The 20656-nt window shown below is 36.4% G+C and overlaps 1 protein-coding gene across 27 annotated transcripts in view; it reads left to right on the top strand.

The window, feature by feature from the left end:
- KCNMA1 (potassium calcium-activated channel subfamily M alpha 1) overlaps positions 1 to 20656 on the top strand; it is a 414944-nt gene that overhangs the window by 354562 nt on the left and 39726 nt on the right. For all 27 annotated transcript variants that reach the window (XM_077183251.1, XM_077183250.1, XM_077183249.1 and 24 more), the window contains 3 exons: positions 3972 to 4095; positions 6976 to 7200; positions 10339 to 10531. In XM_077183251.1, the coding sequence (XP_077039366.1) occupies positions 3972 to 4095; positions 6976 to 7200; positions 10339 to 10531 (542 nt within the window). The remainder of the gene's footprint in view (positions 1 to 3971; positions 4096 to 6975; positions 7201 to 10338; positions 10532 to 20656) is intronic.

Raw genomic sequence — 20656 nt, 5'->3', positions numbered from 1 at the left:
GGCTTTTTGGGTTTGCAGCTGTAGCTTGGCATTTAGCGTCGTTTTCAAGTTTAATTGCACATGAGTGGCATTATAGGCTCTTCAAAACCTTGAAAAGATGGCATTTTGCTCTTCATTTTAAGTCATGCGTATGTAATATCTGCTATAAGAACCAGAGAAGCTATTTTTAAACTGGGGTTATGGATGAGGGAAATTTAACTTCTGTTCCTTTCTTTCCATACAGGCTACACATGTTTTTCCTAGCCAGAAGGACCAAATGCTTTGGTCATTGCAAGTCATAAAAACCAACATCTCAATTAAAACAAGTACTGGGGGTTTAATTGACAGAAAGTGCTTTTCTTCATATGATTTAAATTCTTGAATCAGAGGACTTTGCAGCCCTGGAGAACATAATGACTGCAGTGTGAATATAAGCATTTCTGCAGTAACCTGCCAATGTGACTCAAGCACAGCTTGACAAGGCCATCTTCAAGGATGAGGAGGCAGAGAGGCTCTAGAAACATTCAGTCCATGATTTGGCTGTAAGGGCAACAACTGTAATGCTTTGTGTAATATAAATTTTAATGGGAAGAGGGTGTCCAAAGGCCTTAGGCAGATTTGACAGCTTTGGCCTCTCTGTGTGTCTATCTTAATTAATTTTTAGGATTTGCAAAACAGGTTTGGATCATCAGATTAATGAGGGTGTATATGTCCAAAGTGGTAATACTATTTTATAACTGATCAATTCAGTCTTTAAATACATAAGTCAGTGTATCTTCTGATACACTCAGTAACATCTGAGGACAAAGTTGGACCTAAGTAGCAAAGAGTTTCCAAGGTCCAGAGACAGCTTCAAGGATCATTTTACTGAGAATGAAAGAACATTGATTAAAGAGAAATTAAAATAGTATCTTAGCCTAGAAGATTTAAATTTAATAAACCCACTTACATGGATAACCCCACATATTGTGGAACAGAATGTGGCTAGTCATATCACAGAGTCCTTCTCAGGCAATAATCCATTTTCCTGGAGTAGAAGTAGAAAATATTATCTCCTAGCATGTTTTCATGTTGCGTGTCCCATCCTTTTTGCTTCCTTTAAGGTTCCCACTTGTTATACTCCAAGCAATAAAGCAGAGTCTAAACTGTTTATGATACTGCCAATAAATGCATGTATTGATTAAAAAGACAAAAATCGAAAGGGCTTTTTAAAAAAAAAAAATCACAATTTGTTGCCTAAAACTTCAACAGGAGATTACAGCTGATGATTCACATGCTTTGTTCTTCCCTGAAACCAACTTATGTTTAAGCCTAAAATATTCTAATAAACCTTTGGAAGAAGGTACTTTGAATGTTCCCTGTTAGGATGCAAAGCCCTAAAGAACTATGCTAGGCTTTAAGCACTTGCACTCTAAAAACTGCTTAAACCTCAAGGCAATTGACCCTAATTGGATGTCAGATATCTGATACCACCTGCTTTGTTATAACATTCCTTTCAATTTGTATCATTTCTGTGAATCATTTTTGTGTCTGGGATTAGAGTATTGCTAAATAATCACTTGTGTTAAAGCTTCAGATCATCTATTTAATTTTAAATCTCAGAGCAGAAAGGAAACACTGACTACAAAACTAGAATATGGCATTGTTTAAAAATTGATTTCTTACAGTTCCTCTGATGAAGGATAGGGGGAAAGGAAAATTCCTTCTTAAATGTGCTTGATTTCTGAAAGGAAAAGATGTGATTTGACTGGTGAACTTTACTTTTAAAAAGTGAACTTTTCAATGCTCCTCTAGAAAAACTCATGAAGAAATGTTCTGTGGAAGTACTGGGGGAAAAAACCTAACCCTGAAACAACAGAAAGAAAAACATTCCTCGATGGAACTCCTGAAGATTCCTAATTTTTTGGCAAACTTTCTTATTTTGAAATATATAGATAACACATTCCATTAGAAAAAATAGGTGGCACAGAGCACCACTAAATGTAGTCTGAACATTAGTACAACCTTCAAATGGAAGTGTGTTCATGGCTGCAGATCTTATTGTACCACCTGCAACTCTGAGCAGATGGGGAATGCCCAATGAGTGGCATCTCAGCTTTCAGATAAAACTACCATGGCTGCATCTTGCTGATGGATGGAAGAGAATGCAGAGTCTGTATATTTTTATAGAAATTTTAAAATGCCAACAAAACAACAACCAAGCCCCCACAACAAATGCCTTTGATACAGCTTTTTCATCTCTGCCTCCTACGAAAGAGGGAACACACTTACACAAGGCCTGTCATTATTCACCTTGGAGCAGGAACAGAGACTCCAGGTAGTCCAGTAGGGCTTCCCTGCTGCCAGTGGGTTACAGTGGAATCACTGAACTGTATTCTACTGAGAGAATTAAAAAACTTTGAAAACATAGTGTTTCTTTTTTCCAGATGACTCTGACTTATGTCTTTGCCATGTAGGGCATTGATTGTCTTAAAGCATCAGAAGATTCTGGTTTAAATGGAACATTGTATTAATAATTTCTCAACTTTTTTTGAACCACTTTCTTTGGAGTTGACCCTGAGTGAAATGCATGAAAATTTTCCACTGATTTCAATGGATCTGTAATCAGTGGCTATGAAATCACAGTAATTGATCACCCTGACTGAATTTGAGATTGTACTTTTCATAGGAAGCAAGTGTTGGTTGCATGGTTCCTTAGCATATACCATGTTCAAGGTACATTAACCTATATCACACACCATGTTCACAGTCTGCTTTAGCAGTCGATGCAGAGGAGAGGATCTCACCACAGTGTGCTGGTTCAAATGCTTTAGAAGCAGGAAACTTTCCTGTTTTAAGAACTCAGACCATATGGGCATTTCTTTAACAGGCTTCAAAGGGCAAACTGCTTTAAAATTTGGATACCTGTCTCAGAGCACTTAGTATATTCTTTCATTACAAATACTTCTTTGAAATGTTACAATTCTATATCAAGATATTTCAAGCATTCATGACAAAAATCTGAGGTAAAGACTGTAGCTTTCCAGACAAAGCACTATTGAATCATGCTAAATATAAGATTTTAGGGTCAGTTTACCCTCTACTTTGTGAATATGATTCTGCTAATGCTCTTGCATAATGCAGTCACTTAGGGGTCTTCACCAGCATGTGAGTGTTGGAGTCTCTTAGTACTTAGTTTAATGGTTGATTTTAGCATATAAATTAGAGGACTTTGTGTCTGTGCTTAGATGTAGCTATATAGCTGGAGACCAAGTTCATAAAAATATCTTTTATTTGCTTCTCCTTTGAGAAGCCTTGTGCTTTAAAATGTTTCAGCAGAAACACTTAGAAGGTTATCACAGGTAGAGTTGTCAGAGAAAATGGACATTGTTGTTCGGTATTAAAATCATGTATTCCAGATGTGGGCATTTGTTAGTCAGTCTGCTCTAAAATGACATACTGTTGAATCTTTAAAGGGCTTCAGTTTGGGAAAGCAAAATATGATTGGGCAAATTGCTAAAATATTTAAAGTGCAGCCTGTTAAAGCTTTTACTGTGAAGAGCATCACGTCAGAAGTTGTATGTGGTAAAAGCAAGTAATTGGCTTTCCATACTTATGCCAGTCAGTCAGCATGGGGCTCTGTTCCTATCCCTTCTACTTCATTGCAGATGCCTATAGAAACTTTGATATTTATTTCAGAGGGGTGAGACTGGAAAGAAAGAAAAAAACTTGGATGGATGTGATGGTGTCAGAAAACCCTATTTAAAATTAAATTGTTATTGGCATAAAAGAGGATAGAAAGTCATTGAAACTGCACCCAACATTTAAAATTTAATTTTTTGTTTTGGTATGCTGCTTTTGTTTAAAAATGTCCTTATTGAAACCATGTTAAAGTGTAAATACATTTCATTCTTTTACTTTTGTCCCTCTTTGTACACAGCTCTTGGGATATCTTTCCATCCATAATTCATAGTATTTTCCATTTATGCTGTCCTCAACTTGTTTTTCCCCAGGCATGACCCCTTGTTAATTCCTGGCAATGAGCAGATTGACAATATGGATGCCAATGTGAAAAAATATGACTCTACAGGGATGTTTCATTGGTGTCCAGCCAAAGACATCGAAAAGGTCATTTTGGTAGGTATTGATGATGAGTTGTGTTTGAAAAGAGGTTATTTAAACCATAGAACTGGTGTCTAATAGATAAATAAGTTAGTCTCTACTGTCACAAAATCCAGGAGCAAGAGTCATGAAACCAAACTTAGGATTTTGGTTAAAGAATTTTGGTTGCATAAATCTTTATGCCCAGTGCAGCAATAAAAATTCATCCAGTATAGGGAATTTGTTTTTCATAATTTTACATATTTGGTTTGAAATTTACATATTTGGTTTAAATCTTTTTAGACAATTATGATTAGAAATACTTGAATGCTTACATACCCCACTTTTTTCATTACACAAGGCAGTAATGATTCTAACACAGGCAAGTGTTGTTTTGACTTACCTCTTATTTATTGATGGTTTATTAATTATAGTTAATTGATTTTTTATTAATTTTGCTCTTTTACAACTTCTCTCTCAATTCCCAATATTTCAAGATGCCCAAATAGGCCAGAGCAAGTAATGCTCCTACTCTGACTCTAGCATGTTGCAGTGAGCCCTGTCTATGTTTGTTTCATTCCTTTAACTGGGAAAACCATCCAACTGACTCAAGTCATTAAAAATAATTAGGAGACCTATCACAGTCTATTTTGAAAGTTTATGCCACTTGTGTTCATGTACTTATACCTAAGAGTAGCAAGTAACTAACCCCAGATCTCACACGCAAAACTGATTATATTTGAAATGAGCTCCCTGGTGGATCTTCACTTTGTCGCACTTCATAAAGCTTTCCCGAGCCTGCTCTCTTAGATTATCCTGCACTGTGGTATGGTGTAGCCAATGATGGTGACAGCCCAAGTTATTCTAGCAATCAGGGGTTAAAAGCTTGTCTCCAGTTCTCCTCAGGGGTTTCTGTAATAACTCTGACATTGCCTGGAATTGCAATATCAGTGTTTAAATAGCCAAGCATGTAAATTCCAAATTTTGGAGATGGAGCTTTGAGATGGAGTTTTTCTAACAGCTTTAAATAGCATCATTTATTTGTAATCAGCAAGCAAGAAGGGGTAGCCCTGCTGTACATTTTGTAATAGAGATAAAAATCCTCCTTTGTGTTACAAACACATTTTAGCTGACAAACTACATGTTGCCCTACACTGAAAAGTGTTCCCCCACAAATGGTGCTGGGGAGTGACTCAGTCATCATCTCAATGTTATGCCATGTTAGTTTTTTCCACTACCAGCCTGTGAATCTGCAAGTCTGCCCTGGTTCTTTCTGCTTCACGCATCATCGCCAATACAGTGCCAGCAAAATGATTCCCCTACACCTTTTCAAACTCACAGTCCACAATTTATGTCTACATTCATATTATGCAAATTTAATGCTGTCCTTAGAGACCACACAAGTACAAATTAGTGCATAATTTGAAGATGATGAGATTTCCCAGGTTGTCTTCTAATTGATACTTGATGATGTCCCAATCAGAAAAGAATTAATTTTTCTGCCCAAGGTCTGTTTTGGCTCTGTGACATTCCAGCAGTATCAGGTAGTTAAAAGGGATTTTTGCCATACATGGCTACATACAGATTTATGGAGTGATATTTTTTACATACCTGCTTTCAAGACTTGATCTCTGTCTTGTAAAGTCTGAGTATTCCAGATGCATGGGCAGAGGCATGGGACAACTTAAATGCTTCACTTGAGGATTCGCTCCTGTCTTCTGCTGTTTGAAGGGCCAGGACGACTCTCTTGGTTAAGCTGTATGAAAATCAGTGTAATTTCTCTGGAAAAACTGAAAGCTCATGCAATTTTTAACTGATGAGAAAACTTCTAATCAGAGTTCCCATTCTTCTGACATAATGAACATATCTGCCACATATTCCAATCTTAATTGCACACCACCATGCTTCTCTAATTTAGAAAAATGACTTATACTGTGGATAACTTAAAGGAAAACTTTGCGTATTGCCACTGGTTTAGTTTTGTTCATTGGCAAAACTTCTGTGTAATGGTAGAGAGTGTACAATTTCTTGGCAATATGGTATCAGTGGTTCTCCAACTACGTGATGGAGCACTGCAATGCCAAGACTGGCTTCAGAAATTAAGGTGATTTTTTCCATGTGGGTTTATTTAATCATCTTGGTGTTTGAGTTGCCTGCTCAACTGAACTAAACAATGCTGAAATTAGTGCAAAAATTTATTCTTTCACTGAGACAAGAAGATAATTCTGGACACTGTTTAAATATTTTCCATGAGACCTTTTCCTCAGTAAGTCCAACTGGCCTGAAAGTTTAGTGTTAGTCACAAACTTGCACTTGTATTTTGTTACTGGGAGAAGCTCTGTGGCATATAGTGGGCATCCACTGGAAAGCAGAGACGTGTAAGACATTCATGGATTGCTTCTCAGGGAAGCAGCAGCTTGTCCTTGAATAAAAGCTTTGAATCTAAGAAAGTATGGTCCTCAACTCACAAGATCTGAGTAATATCACAAAGCCCTACTAGGAACACTGGACACAACCTCTTCCTTTCTAAATTGGCGTTGAAAAAACCCATCCAGTGATTTGTCAACTAGGGTATGACTTTGCACCTCTTTTCTGTAATCCTTAGCTAAACCTACAGTACTTTGTAGCCAGAGTCTCAATCCACATGTATAGAAACTTGCACAGAACCAGAATTTGGTCCAATACTATGTCTTCCCAAATGCCAGAGGATTTGCAAACAAGAACTTTTTTTTTCCTACTGAGCACGTATAATGAAATATAAATAAAGGTAAAATAAATAGCTGTATCAAACTACTTCTTTGTGCATGAACAATATTGACAGTTGTATTTTTCCTGGTTTTAAACTCAATATATGATTTAAGATTCCCTTTGTTTCATTTTTCCCTTGTCTTTTTGTTTTGTTTTGTTTTTTTTTAGACTCGAAGTGAAGCAGCGATGACAGTTTTAAGTGGGCATGTAGTCGTTTGCATATTTGGGGATGTTAAATCTGCTTTGATTGGATTAAGAAATTTAGTGATGCCATTACGAGCCAGCAACTTTCACTACCATGAACTCAAGCACATTGTGTTTGTGGGTTCACTTGAATACCTGAGAAGGGAATGGGAGACACTGCATAACTTCCCCAAGGTTTCAATCTTGCCTGTAAGTTCAAAAGCCATATTATTGATACTTTGTTATTTAGGACACCAGCTGGACAGATTCGTATTGACTTTGATCTTAGGGTTTTTTACTTTTGTCTACTTATAGGCCTGAGGACTTAGATTTTCCCTTTACTGTGTCTATGAAAACAGAGCCCTGTGAGACCTTATTAGATGTTATTTGCTGCAGTGTTTGGTTCCTTATCATCCTCATCGGATGAATTTCAGCTGCTATCAGATGTATTGGCTGTGTTGTGTATTGACCATTCACTGTAGTGCCCTGCATGGAGCTGGTTCTGATGTTGTGATTTCCCTGACAGAATGACAGTAGTTATTTATAATACTATTTATGGTTTTATACCCACAAAACCTTTGAAAAAATTGTTACTCTGTCTACATAATATTTATATGTATTCATAAAGACTTCCTGTGGACTGGCCTGATTTATAAGGAACACTGCCTTGGCATTTCAGTTCAGAGTCCTATGTGAAAGTACAGAAAAACCCTGACCCTTCTTAAATCAATGAAAAGCTCCTATTGATCTTGGTAGGCACAGCCACTAAAACTGCAAAAGCCCTTTTTCTCCTATATATCATTTTGATTCACTCATATGACCAAAATGTAGAATCAAGAGCTCCAGGACTAACAAATTAAGTCCCCCAAGCTGGTGATCTTAGGTGATCATAGCTATAAATGACATGTGGGAGCCCATGGTATAAGTGAAAGGAAATGCTCAGCATGTTATATAGTAAAGTTAGTTTAGATATTTTTAAGAATAAAAAATTATAAGTTTACTAGTTCTTAGTAATTTCATTTCAGCAGTTAAAAATAAATAAATCAATGATGGAAGTAACCTTAACTGAATAATTGGGAAAATAGCTATAGAATGAAAGGTCTGTCTTTGCTTTTTGATTAATTCAGACTGTAGGTCTTTGTTACTGTAAATGCAGTTTTAGTGTTAGCCCTTGGCATTTTTCTGTAACCTGATCCAACAGACGGTGTCACAAGATTCTCTGCTGTCACAAAAATGGTGTCAATATCAGATTTGGTCAGTTAATATCCTCCTCTTTCTGCCAATTCCTTTTAATTCCTGTCACTGTGAAGGCTAAAGACTAGAGAATCAGAATTAAATTGATAATACTGTTGAACTATCAAGCAGAATAGAATCCTGCCACTGTTTCCAGTACATAATGTTTATCCATTATTACAATATATTTTTGCACAGTTTTGATTCTGAATTCTGAAGAGGCATAAAATAAATGTACACCAGCTTTACTTTCCCCAGTTTACACCAAAATTCAGAATAGCTTTAGATTAATTTTGACTTGAACAGCTTAAATAGTTAGTTGATGCAACTTTAAAAATACAGAAATTTATAAAGGAATTGTATCTGACATAGTAATCAAGGGTGCTGAAGACCACACAGGCTTCATTCCTGTTACTTCCATTTTTTTTTCCAGCCTATCTGGTTCAAAATGGTGATATAAATTTAAAATATCTGATGTAATTATACTAATTTTAAAATGTACTTAAGGGTCTGAGATTATACTTGCAGGAACCTGTTAAAGGGAGGCCACTTTCATACTTCTCTGTGCTTTGGTTCACAAGGTAAAACTTGCTGCTGATATCTGATGGAGATGTGGTTACAGCTGAATATGAAAACATTTGTTCTAGTTTAAAAAAAAAAGTGTAATTTAAAGTCTGTATTAAAAGATGCCTTTAAGCTCCTGAGTAAACTCTTAAAAAGTAGGCAAATGCCAATTTTAAATATCCTCAGGCAGCCTAAATTCTGTCCCTTTGCATAAAATCATTAGGAGTGAGCCTTTAATTAATTACATGATTGCATATTATTTTTCCCCACAGGAACCCTGCTTCACTTGGTGCACAGTACAGGCACAAAGGGCAGGATTAAGGTGGCTGGAATAATCATATTCTAACTTTGGAGCAGTTTATAATGAAATCATATCTGTTTGATACATACTGCTTTTCACAGGTTTCGTGCCTCAAATTATTGAAAATTTCTTGGAATAATTAAACTTGCAAACACTGAATAAGAATTGACCTCTTCCTTCACTGTGTGCATTTTAAATTTACTTTTGCATTGAGTACTCTCAGTGGAGTTCAGGAGGTATTCACCATGAATGATCAGGAGATGGAAGACTAGGGTCTTGACTTGATTTTATGAAAATCACTGCATGACACTGGGACAGTTATGTCTCCTCATCATCGGGGTCTTTGGGTACCAATCCATGTGAGGCAGCAGAGTTGAATCTAGTTTCCATTGAAAAAAAAAGGAGTATATTTCCTGGATCTTGCAGCCCTGTGATGTAGAGTTAATAATTTGTAACTACAGTTGTGGACTGTTGAATGTGGAAGGCAAGTGTATTTTAAACAAAAAATATCATGTTAAATGTCATATCTCAGCTTTGTTAACTATGAAAAAAATCCGCAGGCTACCACAGCATTTCATTTTAATGATTCCGTTCTCTGATTGAGGATTGTGGAACAGGGAACGTTGCACAAGCTGTGCCCATTAGGATAAAGTCCTGCTTCTGTTTCAAAGGGTTTAATCACACAGCTTTGAAGCTCAGTGTGTTTTCCTTCTAGAAGCACCAAAAGCGTGCTTCGAAAAGGATTAACCTTTTCTGTGTATTGCTTTAGGTAGAAAAAAATAGCTTTGTCCTGATTGCATTTCAAATGTGCAGGACACGTAATGCTTTCCTGTTTAAATTGCTGTTCTTTTGCCCAAGACCATTGTGGCTTGGTAGTAGATAAATAGACATTTAAAACACCCCCCTTGTTATATTCAGAGAGCCAGAGGTTGCCACATGATAGCAGCTTAAATCAAGACAATTTCAAGTCACTGATGAGATGTAGAATGCTGGCATTATTCCTGTTTCTTGTTTGTTAGTAATAGCTTGACTGAGTATTGAGACTGAACCTAAAATGCTGCCATCAGCACCAACTACCCTTTAGATTAGCACACATCTCCTATTCCCTGGCACATAGTTAGACCAGCTTAATGTCAGAGCATAAAAAAGATACTTGTTAAATAATTTCCCAAAGCTCCTTCTCAATCTTTAATTTGTTTTTCTTTTTTTCCCCTCTCCTGCACCCCCCTTTTCTCCTCGCTGTGCCGAAGGGTACGCCATTAAGTCGGGCTGATTTAAGGGCTGTCAACATCAACCTCTGCGACATGTGCGTTATCCTGTCAGCCAATCAGAATAATATTGATGATGCTTCGCTGCAGGACAAGGAATGCATCTTGGCGTCACTCAACATCAAATCTATGCAGTTTGATGACAGCATTGGGGTCTTGCAGGCTAATTCCCAAGGTAAGGACTGCCCTATAATACTTCTCTGCAGTGCCTACAGGGGACAGGACCTGGCAGGAAGAATATCCCTCACTCAGTAATTCAAAGAGCCCTACATCAGCTTGCTTGACAGTTAAACCTGCTGATTGGTATGATGGCTTTTAAAGGGACAGTCACATAGTTTCTCTGCTACATCACAGAGCACATCTTTCAGAGGAAAAATGAATGAACATGAAACTGGCATTTTTTCTCATTTTAAAATTTTCCTAGATAATGTATAAAAACGTCGTTTTCTCACTGTGGCTTTCTTTACAGGGTGAGTTGCTGTTATATAACCAGTGATAACTTGCAGTTATTCTTTGGAATACCTGAATTCTATCTAACAAAATTTCTTTTTATGTAAAACACATTGAAACTACAGAGAAAATGCAAGTTTTAATAACACAAGCCAAAAAGTAAAATAAAAAGAACAAGAACTTTTAATTTTCTTTACAGCTTTTGTGCCTTCTTGCTCAAGAAGCCACAGAGAATTAACTCAAAGCTGGTTTCTTCCCATGGTTTGACATGCACTCATCCCATTTAAGAACATTGAACAAAATCTTTCAGTCTTTCCTGAGAGTAGGGGACTGATTCATAGGTTGCCAAAGGCTATTTTACACCATCTGTGCCGGTGCAAAGCAGCTGCAAAGCAGTCATAAGCACCCTGGCAAAGACCATCAGTGTAAAAACAATCATCTTCCCATCCCTGAAGGGTCCTGCAGCTTATGCAGCTGAAGTCCTACCTTTGATAAACCTATTAAGTGCAGTAAATATTCCCTCTGGATCTAGTTCTGCTGCAAATGTAGGTGGAAAGGATTGTGCTTTGGTCTGCAGTTTCCCCGTGAGCCTGATCTAGACATAGTTTTCCCTCAAGGACTGTGAGAACTAAGATTAAGTTCAGATTTTCCTCTTTACACTCTAATCAGGAAATAGGAATTATATGCCAAAAATCAGATGTTGCAATGTAACGTCTTGAATATAGAAACTTGAACATAGAAAATTCTTTCTTAGAATCAGCAATAAAATAGTGGAATTCAGTACTGGAATTAAATTGTACCAGGAAGCTAAAAGTTTGAACTTTTCAAAGTCAAATTGGACAGTTTTCTGGATAAGAAATAGATTTAGAGAAGAAAAGGAAGAAACTGATTGTTTTCAATCCCATGAATGTTGAAAGTTTCAAATCTGTGGTCTGGAAATAACACAACCCCAAATATTTTAGAGTTCTTTCTTCACAAATTTGTGAGGCCAACTTGCTCACACTCTGATAGCTTGTAGTCGTGAGTAGGAAACTCATTGCAGAAGTGGAAGACATGCACAGAGGTTCCTTGTTTTGGTGGTTTAGCCCTGGGATCTGAAATTCTGTATCTCAAAACTAAATCTGTACTTCCACTACCAGGCTAATGGCTATTTGTCAAATCTCTCTCAGTCTCCTGTCACACACATAATTAAAATAATCAAGAATCTCTTCTTGAGCACAAACAGTCTGAGAGAATTTTCTATCTTTGCTTAGAAGTTAGAGACATTTCCAGCACTTGACTGTTATATTTTACCTCTGGGAGTACACAGGGTCACACCATCCCTCAGTGAGGATAGAGAAACCTGTCAATATCCAGTCTTGTGCACCACATGAACACCTGTCATTTTTTACTCTCCATCCTTGGAGGTATTCAAGGACCTGACTGTATAAAGCTCAAAGAAGCTGATCTGACCTCACAGTTGACCCTGCTTAGAGCAGGAAATAAGACCAGAGACCCTCCAATGTCCTTTCCAGACTGAATTGTGCTGTGACTCTCTAATATCCAGGTTGCTGCTGCAGCAATAGCCCCTGTAGGTCAGGAAGTGTTCACTGGCCATAGTCCAAATCCCTTTAGCCCTTTTAAATGTTGCTGATTCAGAGAAGCAGAGGAGCAATAGGTGAGCACATTTTTAGAAATTTTTGACATTTCTTCAGGTAAATACCGGGCTGCATGTTAAAAAATTAAAGGTGACTCTTTCCATAGCTGTTCTGGGGAAACAGGGCATAACATTAGGCAGGTAACCAGCAGCCTGTTTTAATTGGAAGGACTGAATGAGGAGGGGTTCTTGCAAGCCCAGTTGCTTCAGAAAACAATTATCTTCACAGTAAATTCTCTGTTTATGAAATCCACAACTCCTGAATTGGTTCTGCTCCTTTCAGTACCGTAAATTTTCATGAAAGACCTTGAATAAAATGATTAGACTGTCAGAAGAAGTTAGCATCAGTGGATAGCACAAACTTTACTGGAAATTATATGCAATGTGACATTTTTGTTTCTGAAATGCAGCTTTAACATACGGTAGACACAACTATCATGACAATTACATAAAGTAGGTGATTCAACTTTTGCTGGTCAAGAAGCAGCATATAAGAACAAACTCACAGATTCTTGCCAGCAATTAAGTACCTTTATTTATAGAGCAAGTTGTCATTTTACATTTGTGTATTGCTTGCCTGAGTTTTTCTAGATCTTAATGCATGATTTTGAGTTAAGACATCCTCATCAATAACATGCTTGGATCTTCTGTGTTATTCTTTTATGTTACTTTTGTTACTGATCATCAGAAACACTGACATTAGAAAATATGGAGGTGTGGCAGAGGGTCAGTTGCCCTGTGACAGGATGTTGAAAAGAGAAGAAATAAAACAAAAATATGTGAGCAGTCTAAGAAATGTATGGGGTGAGCTGCAAGATTTTTGGTGAGGAATTTACCAGTATGACCTTACCCTTGCTATTCTGGCTAAATAAATAGTATTTCATACATATAATTATGTAGTCAGTAAGCGATGGAATCTCATATGAAAACCTGATATATAATTCATGTTTACATTTCTGAAAAAAATGCAGTCATTTAATTGATAAGTTACTGAATATACAAGGTTCTTTCTAGTTTGTATCTGTGATTGTTTAATTTCAGCTTTAGGCAAAAGGTGACACCAGTACAAGAAGGGTGCCATAAAACCAGGATGTGAATTTATTTAACCATCAGATAAGCCATAATTGTTGGCAAGTGTTGAAGTACAGGCCTATGTCTATAACTCCTTTGCTTTAAGTTGGTAGCAGGAAGAGAATCCACACATTTTGGGATTTCATTCCCTTTTTCTTAGTGCTTCATCCTCATCACCTGCTTTAACACCGAAGTCACTCTCAGTCCTAGGCATATAAAAATGTATGTCTGTATCCATCCAAACATGCCCTTTCCAGCCAGGGATGTAGCTTTGAAACAGAACCCAGGTGCAATCTGAGAGGAAGGATCTTGTAGAAGAAGCAAGTTGGTGGACACATGACAGCATACTTTGCTGAAAGGGAAATTTCTATAACAATAGGGATAGCAATTCCCAATGGATTAAGTTAACTGCTGAAAAATCAGCTCTGAATTGATCTGGTTTGCATCAACAAAGGATTTTCTGACTACTAGTGCAAGATGAACTTAAAACACACACAGCAATTCTCATACAGAATTGAAGACTTGATAGTACTTCCCTATGGTGTTATCATATCCCCAGGTTTTCGAACTGGTTGACAGTAATTATCAATTATCTGGACCTTCTATAAGTAGTGCAGCAACATTTTTGTCCTCTGGCTTGCCCATCTTGGGTCGTAACTGATCCTGCCAGAATTGCATCTCATCTAAGCACAGTGCTCTGCCTCGATCTTCCACAGAAGAAAAATCCAACTCAAAGTTCCAAGACACAGGGAAAAAAATAATAATCTGGACCAGAGCTACAAATGACCTAGCATATCCAGAGGGGATGGCAGCAAACTATCTAAGTTGTCAAATCTCTGTTCATCATCAGCTGTCTGGCAACATACGACCAGATGCATGGGGCTACACAGAACTGCGTGTGCAAACAACCTGTCTTCCCTAGGAAGAAAAGCTTACTAACAGTTTTGAAAGGATTTTCTGGTCTCCTTTACATAAAATATGTACTTCTACTCAAAAAGAAAAGAAGTTCTTTCAAACTAAACCTGTACTGTTGGAAGTTCTCACGTTGAAAGTGTTCTCAGGGCTGTCTGCATTGATCGTTTCAAAGCTGACTGGGCAGCTCTGTAGGCTTGCTAGAGGTTAGGGCTGCAGACTCTAATGTCCTGAAAATGAGCTTTTGGAAATCATCCAGGCAGTTCATTGCCTTTGGGAGACCTAGAACCTAGATTCCAAGGACAGAAAGGCCAAAGTGTATCCCACTGAAGCTGCAGCACACTATTGTTTCATTAAGATATCTCAGATTTTGAAGTACAAAATTCTGTCTTGGCCCAGCTCTTCACAAAATTATTTATAAACTCAACCTTATTTTTGACAAGGAAGCCCTGTGTTTGTCTTGATTACCTCTTAGAGATCTTGACTGATTTTCTTCCTAGAAAGATCTGTACGGAGTTGTGTGTTTGTGTTGGATAAAAAGGTCACCCCTAGGTACTGGAGATTGGTTTTTATTGTCCGTTCTGTTTCTCATTCTGTTCCCTCAAACAGAAATTAAGATTATTTCATCAAGAATTATTTTGGAAAGCAGACCAGAGAATATTAGATCCATAGTCATAACATGTGCTCCTCAGTCATAACATTTTTCCAAAGCACCCAGGAGGACTGGATGTGTGATGGGTTCTGCCTTGGCTGTTAAGTTGGGAGACCTCCAGTAATTTTCCTTTCCTTCATTTTGTTGACATTTCCATCCTTTCTTCTTCAAGTATCATCCGTTGACTATTCCTATTTAGTTTTTCATGCTTCTTGTTTTTTTCTTAGAGTCCTACTTTGTGGGGATTTTACTTCTTACTTTATCCACCAGATGAACATGGCCCGACACAAAATATTTATCTTCAGTTGTAACTAAAGCTGCTATTTGGCTTTCTTCCCAAAACCCAGAAAGACAATTATACCTAACTGTTTAGAGATTTATAAATACTGTACCAGAGTAGCCTCTGGGTAGTAACTTTAGATATCCAACTCAATAATTTTCTTTTATTGGATAGTGATTTAGAGCTTATTTTGAGTCCTATATAGTAAGAGCAGTACATTTCATTAAAAAACACTTACTAAACAATAAAGAAAAGTGATCTTATAGCTCCAAGCAGGTCTAAAGTACAGAAAGGGGAGGCTGTATAGTAACATTTTGTCCATAGACATTCTAAGACAGATCACAGTACAGCAGTGTAGATGTATTTCAGCAAAGTAACAATTGCAGCTGTTTTCTGAATGACTTCAACTTATGAGAATTTTCCCTAGGAACACTATTTCAACACATGAGAGATCTTTTTTAGGGCCCTCATTTACAGTTCTCATAATAGATCCTCCAACAAGAGAGAATAAAGAGAAAAACATGAAGATTGGATGAACTCCTGGGTAATACATTTCATACATCATGGCAGGATTATTCGGGGGAAAATCCTATAAAATCAAGTAAACATACTCAGAATTTTACACACTGACTTCCAAGTGTAACAAATTGCACAAGGTAAAATAGCCCTGTACAAGTTTCATTTCATTTGATCCAGTTCCTTTAAAAATCACTTATGACTTCATTGTCATCTTTTGTTGGAGCTGTCTTAAACTTTGATTAAAAGGACAGAAACAGCCAGAGTTTCTTTAGACTTATTTCACAATCGGATAACTAATTCTTGTATCATTGCAAAGTTTTATGAACTTAGTCTCACAATTTGCTGCAAGAAATTCATTAATAAAATGAATTTGAGATCTGCTTTCCATTGTGATTGCAGATAATATATTATTTTCCACCTCTACCAATCAATAAACCTTGATTGCTTTATTTCTGAAGTGTTAGAAAAAGGCAGAAAAACCATATTATTGGGATTGAAAATGAGAGAAAATTCTTAAATAAGGGGAAAGGATAAATACTGTCTGAAGTGCTTTGTTAGCAATGGTTTTTGCCCTTCCTTGGAGATAACTGTATTTTAATGCTGCTAGAGAAAACTCTTTATAAATTCAAAGCAATAGTTTTATTCCTGAAGGAGAGGGGGTTTAGTGAATGTTGAATCCTATATCTTTTATTTTATAGTCATAAGGTTCAAAGTTAATATTTCAGAATATAGGCTTGGATAATCATAGATGAAGTTAATTTTTAGGTTTTTATGGAATTCAATATTCTGTGGCAACTCCAGCACTGTTTCCTATGTTTAATTTGTTATATTTAATAAAAACGTAGGAATAAAGAATCTTGCTTTTTTAATGCAGAAAATCAAACTCTATTTAGCTGCACTAAATAATTGCAGAATTTAAGGAGCTACTTTACCTCTTTAGAAGGCTTATAAGTAAAGGTAGAATGTTAAATGTAGATGTAATATTAAAAATAAATAAGTGAATAGTGCTGGCAGAAAGTGAAAGATTTGGGGTAGTTTTTAAAAGTGAGCTATGACATTAGCTTTATTCTTTTCACCCCTTCTATTCCTGTGTGTCTTTGTATATCAATGTCTTTTAGACTTCAGAATGCTTGTTATACTTAAACTAGCTCATAATTACCTAATTCATACAGATGTTTTGAAAGATACTCTCCAAGACAGTATCAATCCTCCAGTCACATTTTCAAAAATGGTTTTTTACATTAACATCAGGGTTATTGGCTTGCAGGATTGATAGTTTAGTGTAGGAGTTAGCACCTGATTAAGGATGTTTTTACACTGTTTCTGAATGTTCCTTTTGTTAGCATCAGTTGTTGCAATAATAGTAATAATCCAATTAACAAAATTTTCTACTTGGTTGAGTGATTATTTTTTAGCTAACTGAATTTTAGGTGGTTGTAGTTTGATTTCATTAGCCCTTTCTAAAACAAAGGCTGACCATCCTAATTAATGAAGTTAATAACTGAAAAATGAGATAAGGACCAGACATGTCCCATATCACTATTTACACACAAAAAATAGCCCAATTTTTGAAGATCAGGTCTCTGTGATAAATAACTCAGTATTACCTTTTTGCAACATGCACATAATTTCTTATCCTGCTGAACTAGATGGATCAGTTGATAGCTGTTATTTATTTTATGGTAGCACACTGGAGCTCTAGATGGAATTAAGAGCTTGTTGTCATAGTCCTGATATATACAAGAATAAAATATGGCCTTTGCCCTGGCAAGTTTATAATCTGATGCCTTGCTTGTTCCAAAACTTATGTGCTCAATGTTATACAGGTTAATAAATCTCTCTGACTTCAATGAAACTGTCCACCTGTGTAAAGTTAGATTATGTGCAGGTCTTTGCAAGATTTGGACTTAAATAAACTAAAGAGTCTGTGTGGGAGAGAGGCTTTTCACTTAACTTTTTTTCCTGTGCTGTAAGAAACCAGCTCACCTCAAGGTGAGGACCTTGCTAGGCTTCCAGTCTTCACATGAAACCCTTGACAGGAAGGATCCCTTGCAGCATCCTTCACATTTTTGGTACCTTTCCTTGCAGCTGGACACCAGTGTTGCCTGCTGGAATTACACACACAAAGTAGTTCCCCACCTCTCTCAAAGTTCTCATGGAAAGAGAGAAAAACTATTAAGAAAAGAGGGTTTTCAATTTTATTGCTTATAAAACACTAAAAATGTGTTGGATGAATGACTGGAGAGACATATTCCTTTGATACAATTTTCTCTGGTTTTGAGAAATACTGTAAGGTCCTAGCCCAAATACCTTTCAGTTTTCACAATTGCTTCTTCCTCTTCTGCTTTAAGATATCTTCTGCTTCAGCCAGAGAAAAATAAAACAGGATGAAGGAGGTAGATAATACAGTACATCAAATATGTGATCTCATACTTAAACTATATTTAAGCATCCCAAAACTGTTATAAATTTATGGTAACTCAAATTTATTATTATTTGCTATTCAACATCTTGAAAGCAAACCCCCTATTATGGAGGTGTACTATTTTGTGCATTTCTGATGCTGAGGAATAAAAAAACGCACTCTTTTTATGAGCATTAATTATACACCAGGCAAGGAAGCAATTGCCTCTATGTTATGAAATATTAAATCAAAATGCTTCCTGTTCCCAGATGTCCCAGAGATAAATACAGCAGTATTTTGAAGCCCCACTCGGAGCTGTTTTCCTTGCAAATTTATAGTTTTGTCTCCATTTTCAGAAAACCCTGTTTTATGTGAAGTATAGCACTCTTGGTAGTTTTTAAGGAGCAAACTCCTCTGGAGTTGCCTATGTAGGCAACAACTCTTATGTAGATTGCACACAAGGGATCTGAAGCTGAAAGGCTCCTTTAAGATGACAAATGGGTTGAAAGTGTTATTGTCTTTGATTGCATGCCTTACATCATCTGTATGTAGGAATAAGAGAGCTATACTTTATCTTTAGCCATTTTATAAATATTTAAGTCCTTAGAGTTGCCTAAAGATATTAAAGCATATTTTACAGTAGTTGGAATATAAATATTATATATAGCACAAGATACCAAAGTAGTTTAATGAATTCATAATTTTCTGTTCACTTTTATTGGAATGTGTTTTATGTTCCAAAACTTCCATTTAAAGAATAAGAGACCATTCTGCTCCCTGACAAGATGTGAGCTGATAGTGAGCGTTATCAAGGTTCCCTTAAATGGTGATATGAGGCTGCAATTAGCAAGACAAAAGGGCACATGAGTATTAGAATGTACTGCACCCACCTCTGTGTTTTAACTTTTAAAAAAACTATTTTTAAGAAACCATATGTAAGTATTTAAAAAACTGTAAGGCGTTTTGCATCTCCCTCTGTGTATTTTCTAAAAGTTCTTAATTGCATAAGAAGATGTGTATCTAGATCCAATTATATTGAGGAAAATTTTTAAAATTTGAAGTTAATTTTCAAAGATAACCAACCACAAAAATTTTATGACGTGAAATGTGTAAAAGGTCTGTATTTCGTGGCTTTGAATACATTGTATGTTGTTGTTATAATCCTAAATCTTTCAAGTTCCCATCAAATATAAAAAATTCTTTTTAATATTTCACAGTTTAACTATTTCCCAGTAGGAGTCCATGCTGGGTAATGCTTGCTAATTACCCACAACAAAAGTAGACACACAATGCTGGTAAATTACCTGACCCTTTGCATTTTAATGAGACAACAAGGATTTCATGAAGTGATGTTGTTTCAGTGGTTAATGGTGTCAGCAATGTTGTAATTGTAGGCTGAGGCACATTAGCTGCACAACCACATGTAGGAAGGGTTTCTCTCAACAGGCCCTTTGGAGAATAGAATAGGGCATTATCATTAAGCCTATGTCATTTGCATGCTGCTAATCACTTACTTTATTATCTTGTGTATCCATTGTCTTTCTTTAATTGCTCTTTAAATGAAAATTAAAAATAGTTCCAGTGCCCACGATACTTGTGATAGCATCTTGATTATGAAGATAACTTCAAGAAAATGGAGCATATAGATAATATATTGCAGGAATACAAGATAGTTTGAAAGTAATGTACCACAGCAGGCAGCCTCATGAGCATAATTCTGGTGTCTTTCTTTGCTTCACTACGTATTGTTTGCTTAATAAATGGTTATTTATATTCATAAAGGTGATGGGGTTTTTCTAGAGATCAATGTCACTGGTTTTGCTTTACTGTGGAAGAAGGTACAAAGCATCAGTATCTAGCAGGCTTTACCTGTCTAATACCAATACAGGAGAAAGCTGGATTTTTGTTCTTTCTAGTTAAATCCTAGCTTGTGATCTCCAAAGCAGAAAAGCAGAATCTATCACCTGCTAGTGATTTGCAGAACTTTGACAGCCTTAGATAAAATTTATAAAATTTTTGGCATTTTGTTTTCAAGAAAGACCTCTTGATTTAAGTTTGACATGATTAAATATGAGACAGCCCAGACTTTCCATAATAAGCATTTTCTGAAAGATTGCTAGCTTCTGGTTATCAAGAACCTGCTAGTTCTTTCAGCATCTGCAGGAAAGGATATTCAGGCTAACTTGAGGCACAGCCTTTGTTGGAGAATCAATACTGCTGTGCTTGCTCCTAATAATACATTATTTTTGCAGCTTTTCAACATCTGAGCAAACCAGAGCTGAAAAGTAAATTATTAATTTTGTAAATGATGTGATAGGAGTTTTTGTTGAAGAAAGTTCTGAACTAGTTATTGTAATTTTTTTCTATTCAACACAC

Source organism: Agelaius phoeniceus, chromosome 9 (assembly GCF_051311805.1).
Source record: "Agelaius phoeniceus isolate bAgePho1 chromosome 9, bAgePho1.hap1, whole genome shotgun sequence".
Taxonomy (NCBI): domain Eukaryota; kingdom Metazoa; phylum Chordata; class Aves; order Passeriformes; family Icteridae; genus Agelaius; species Agelaius phoeniceus.
This window is presented reverse-complemented; position numbering and strand designations above follow the sequence as displayed.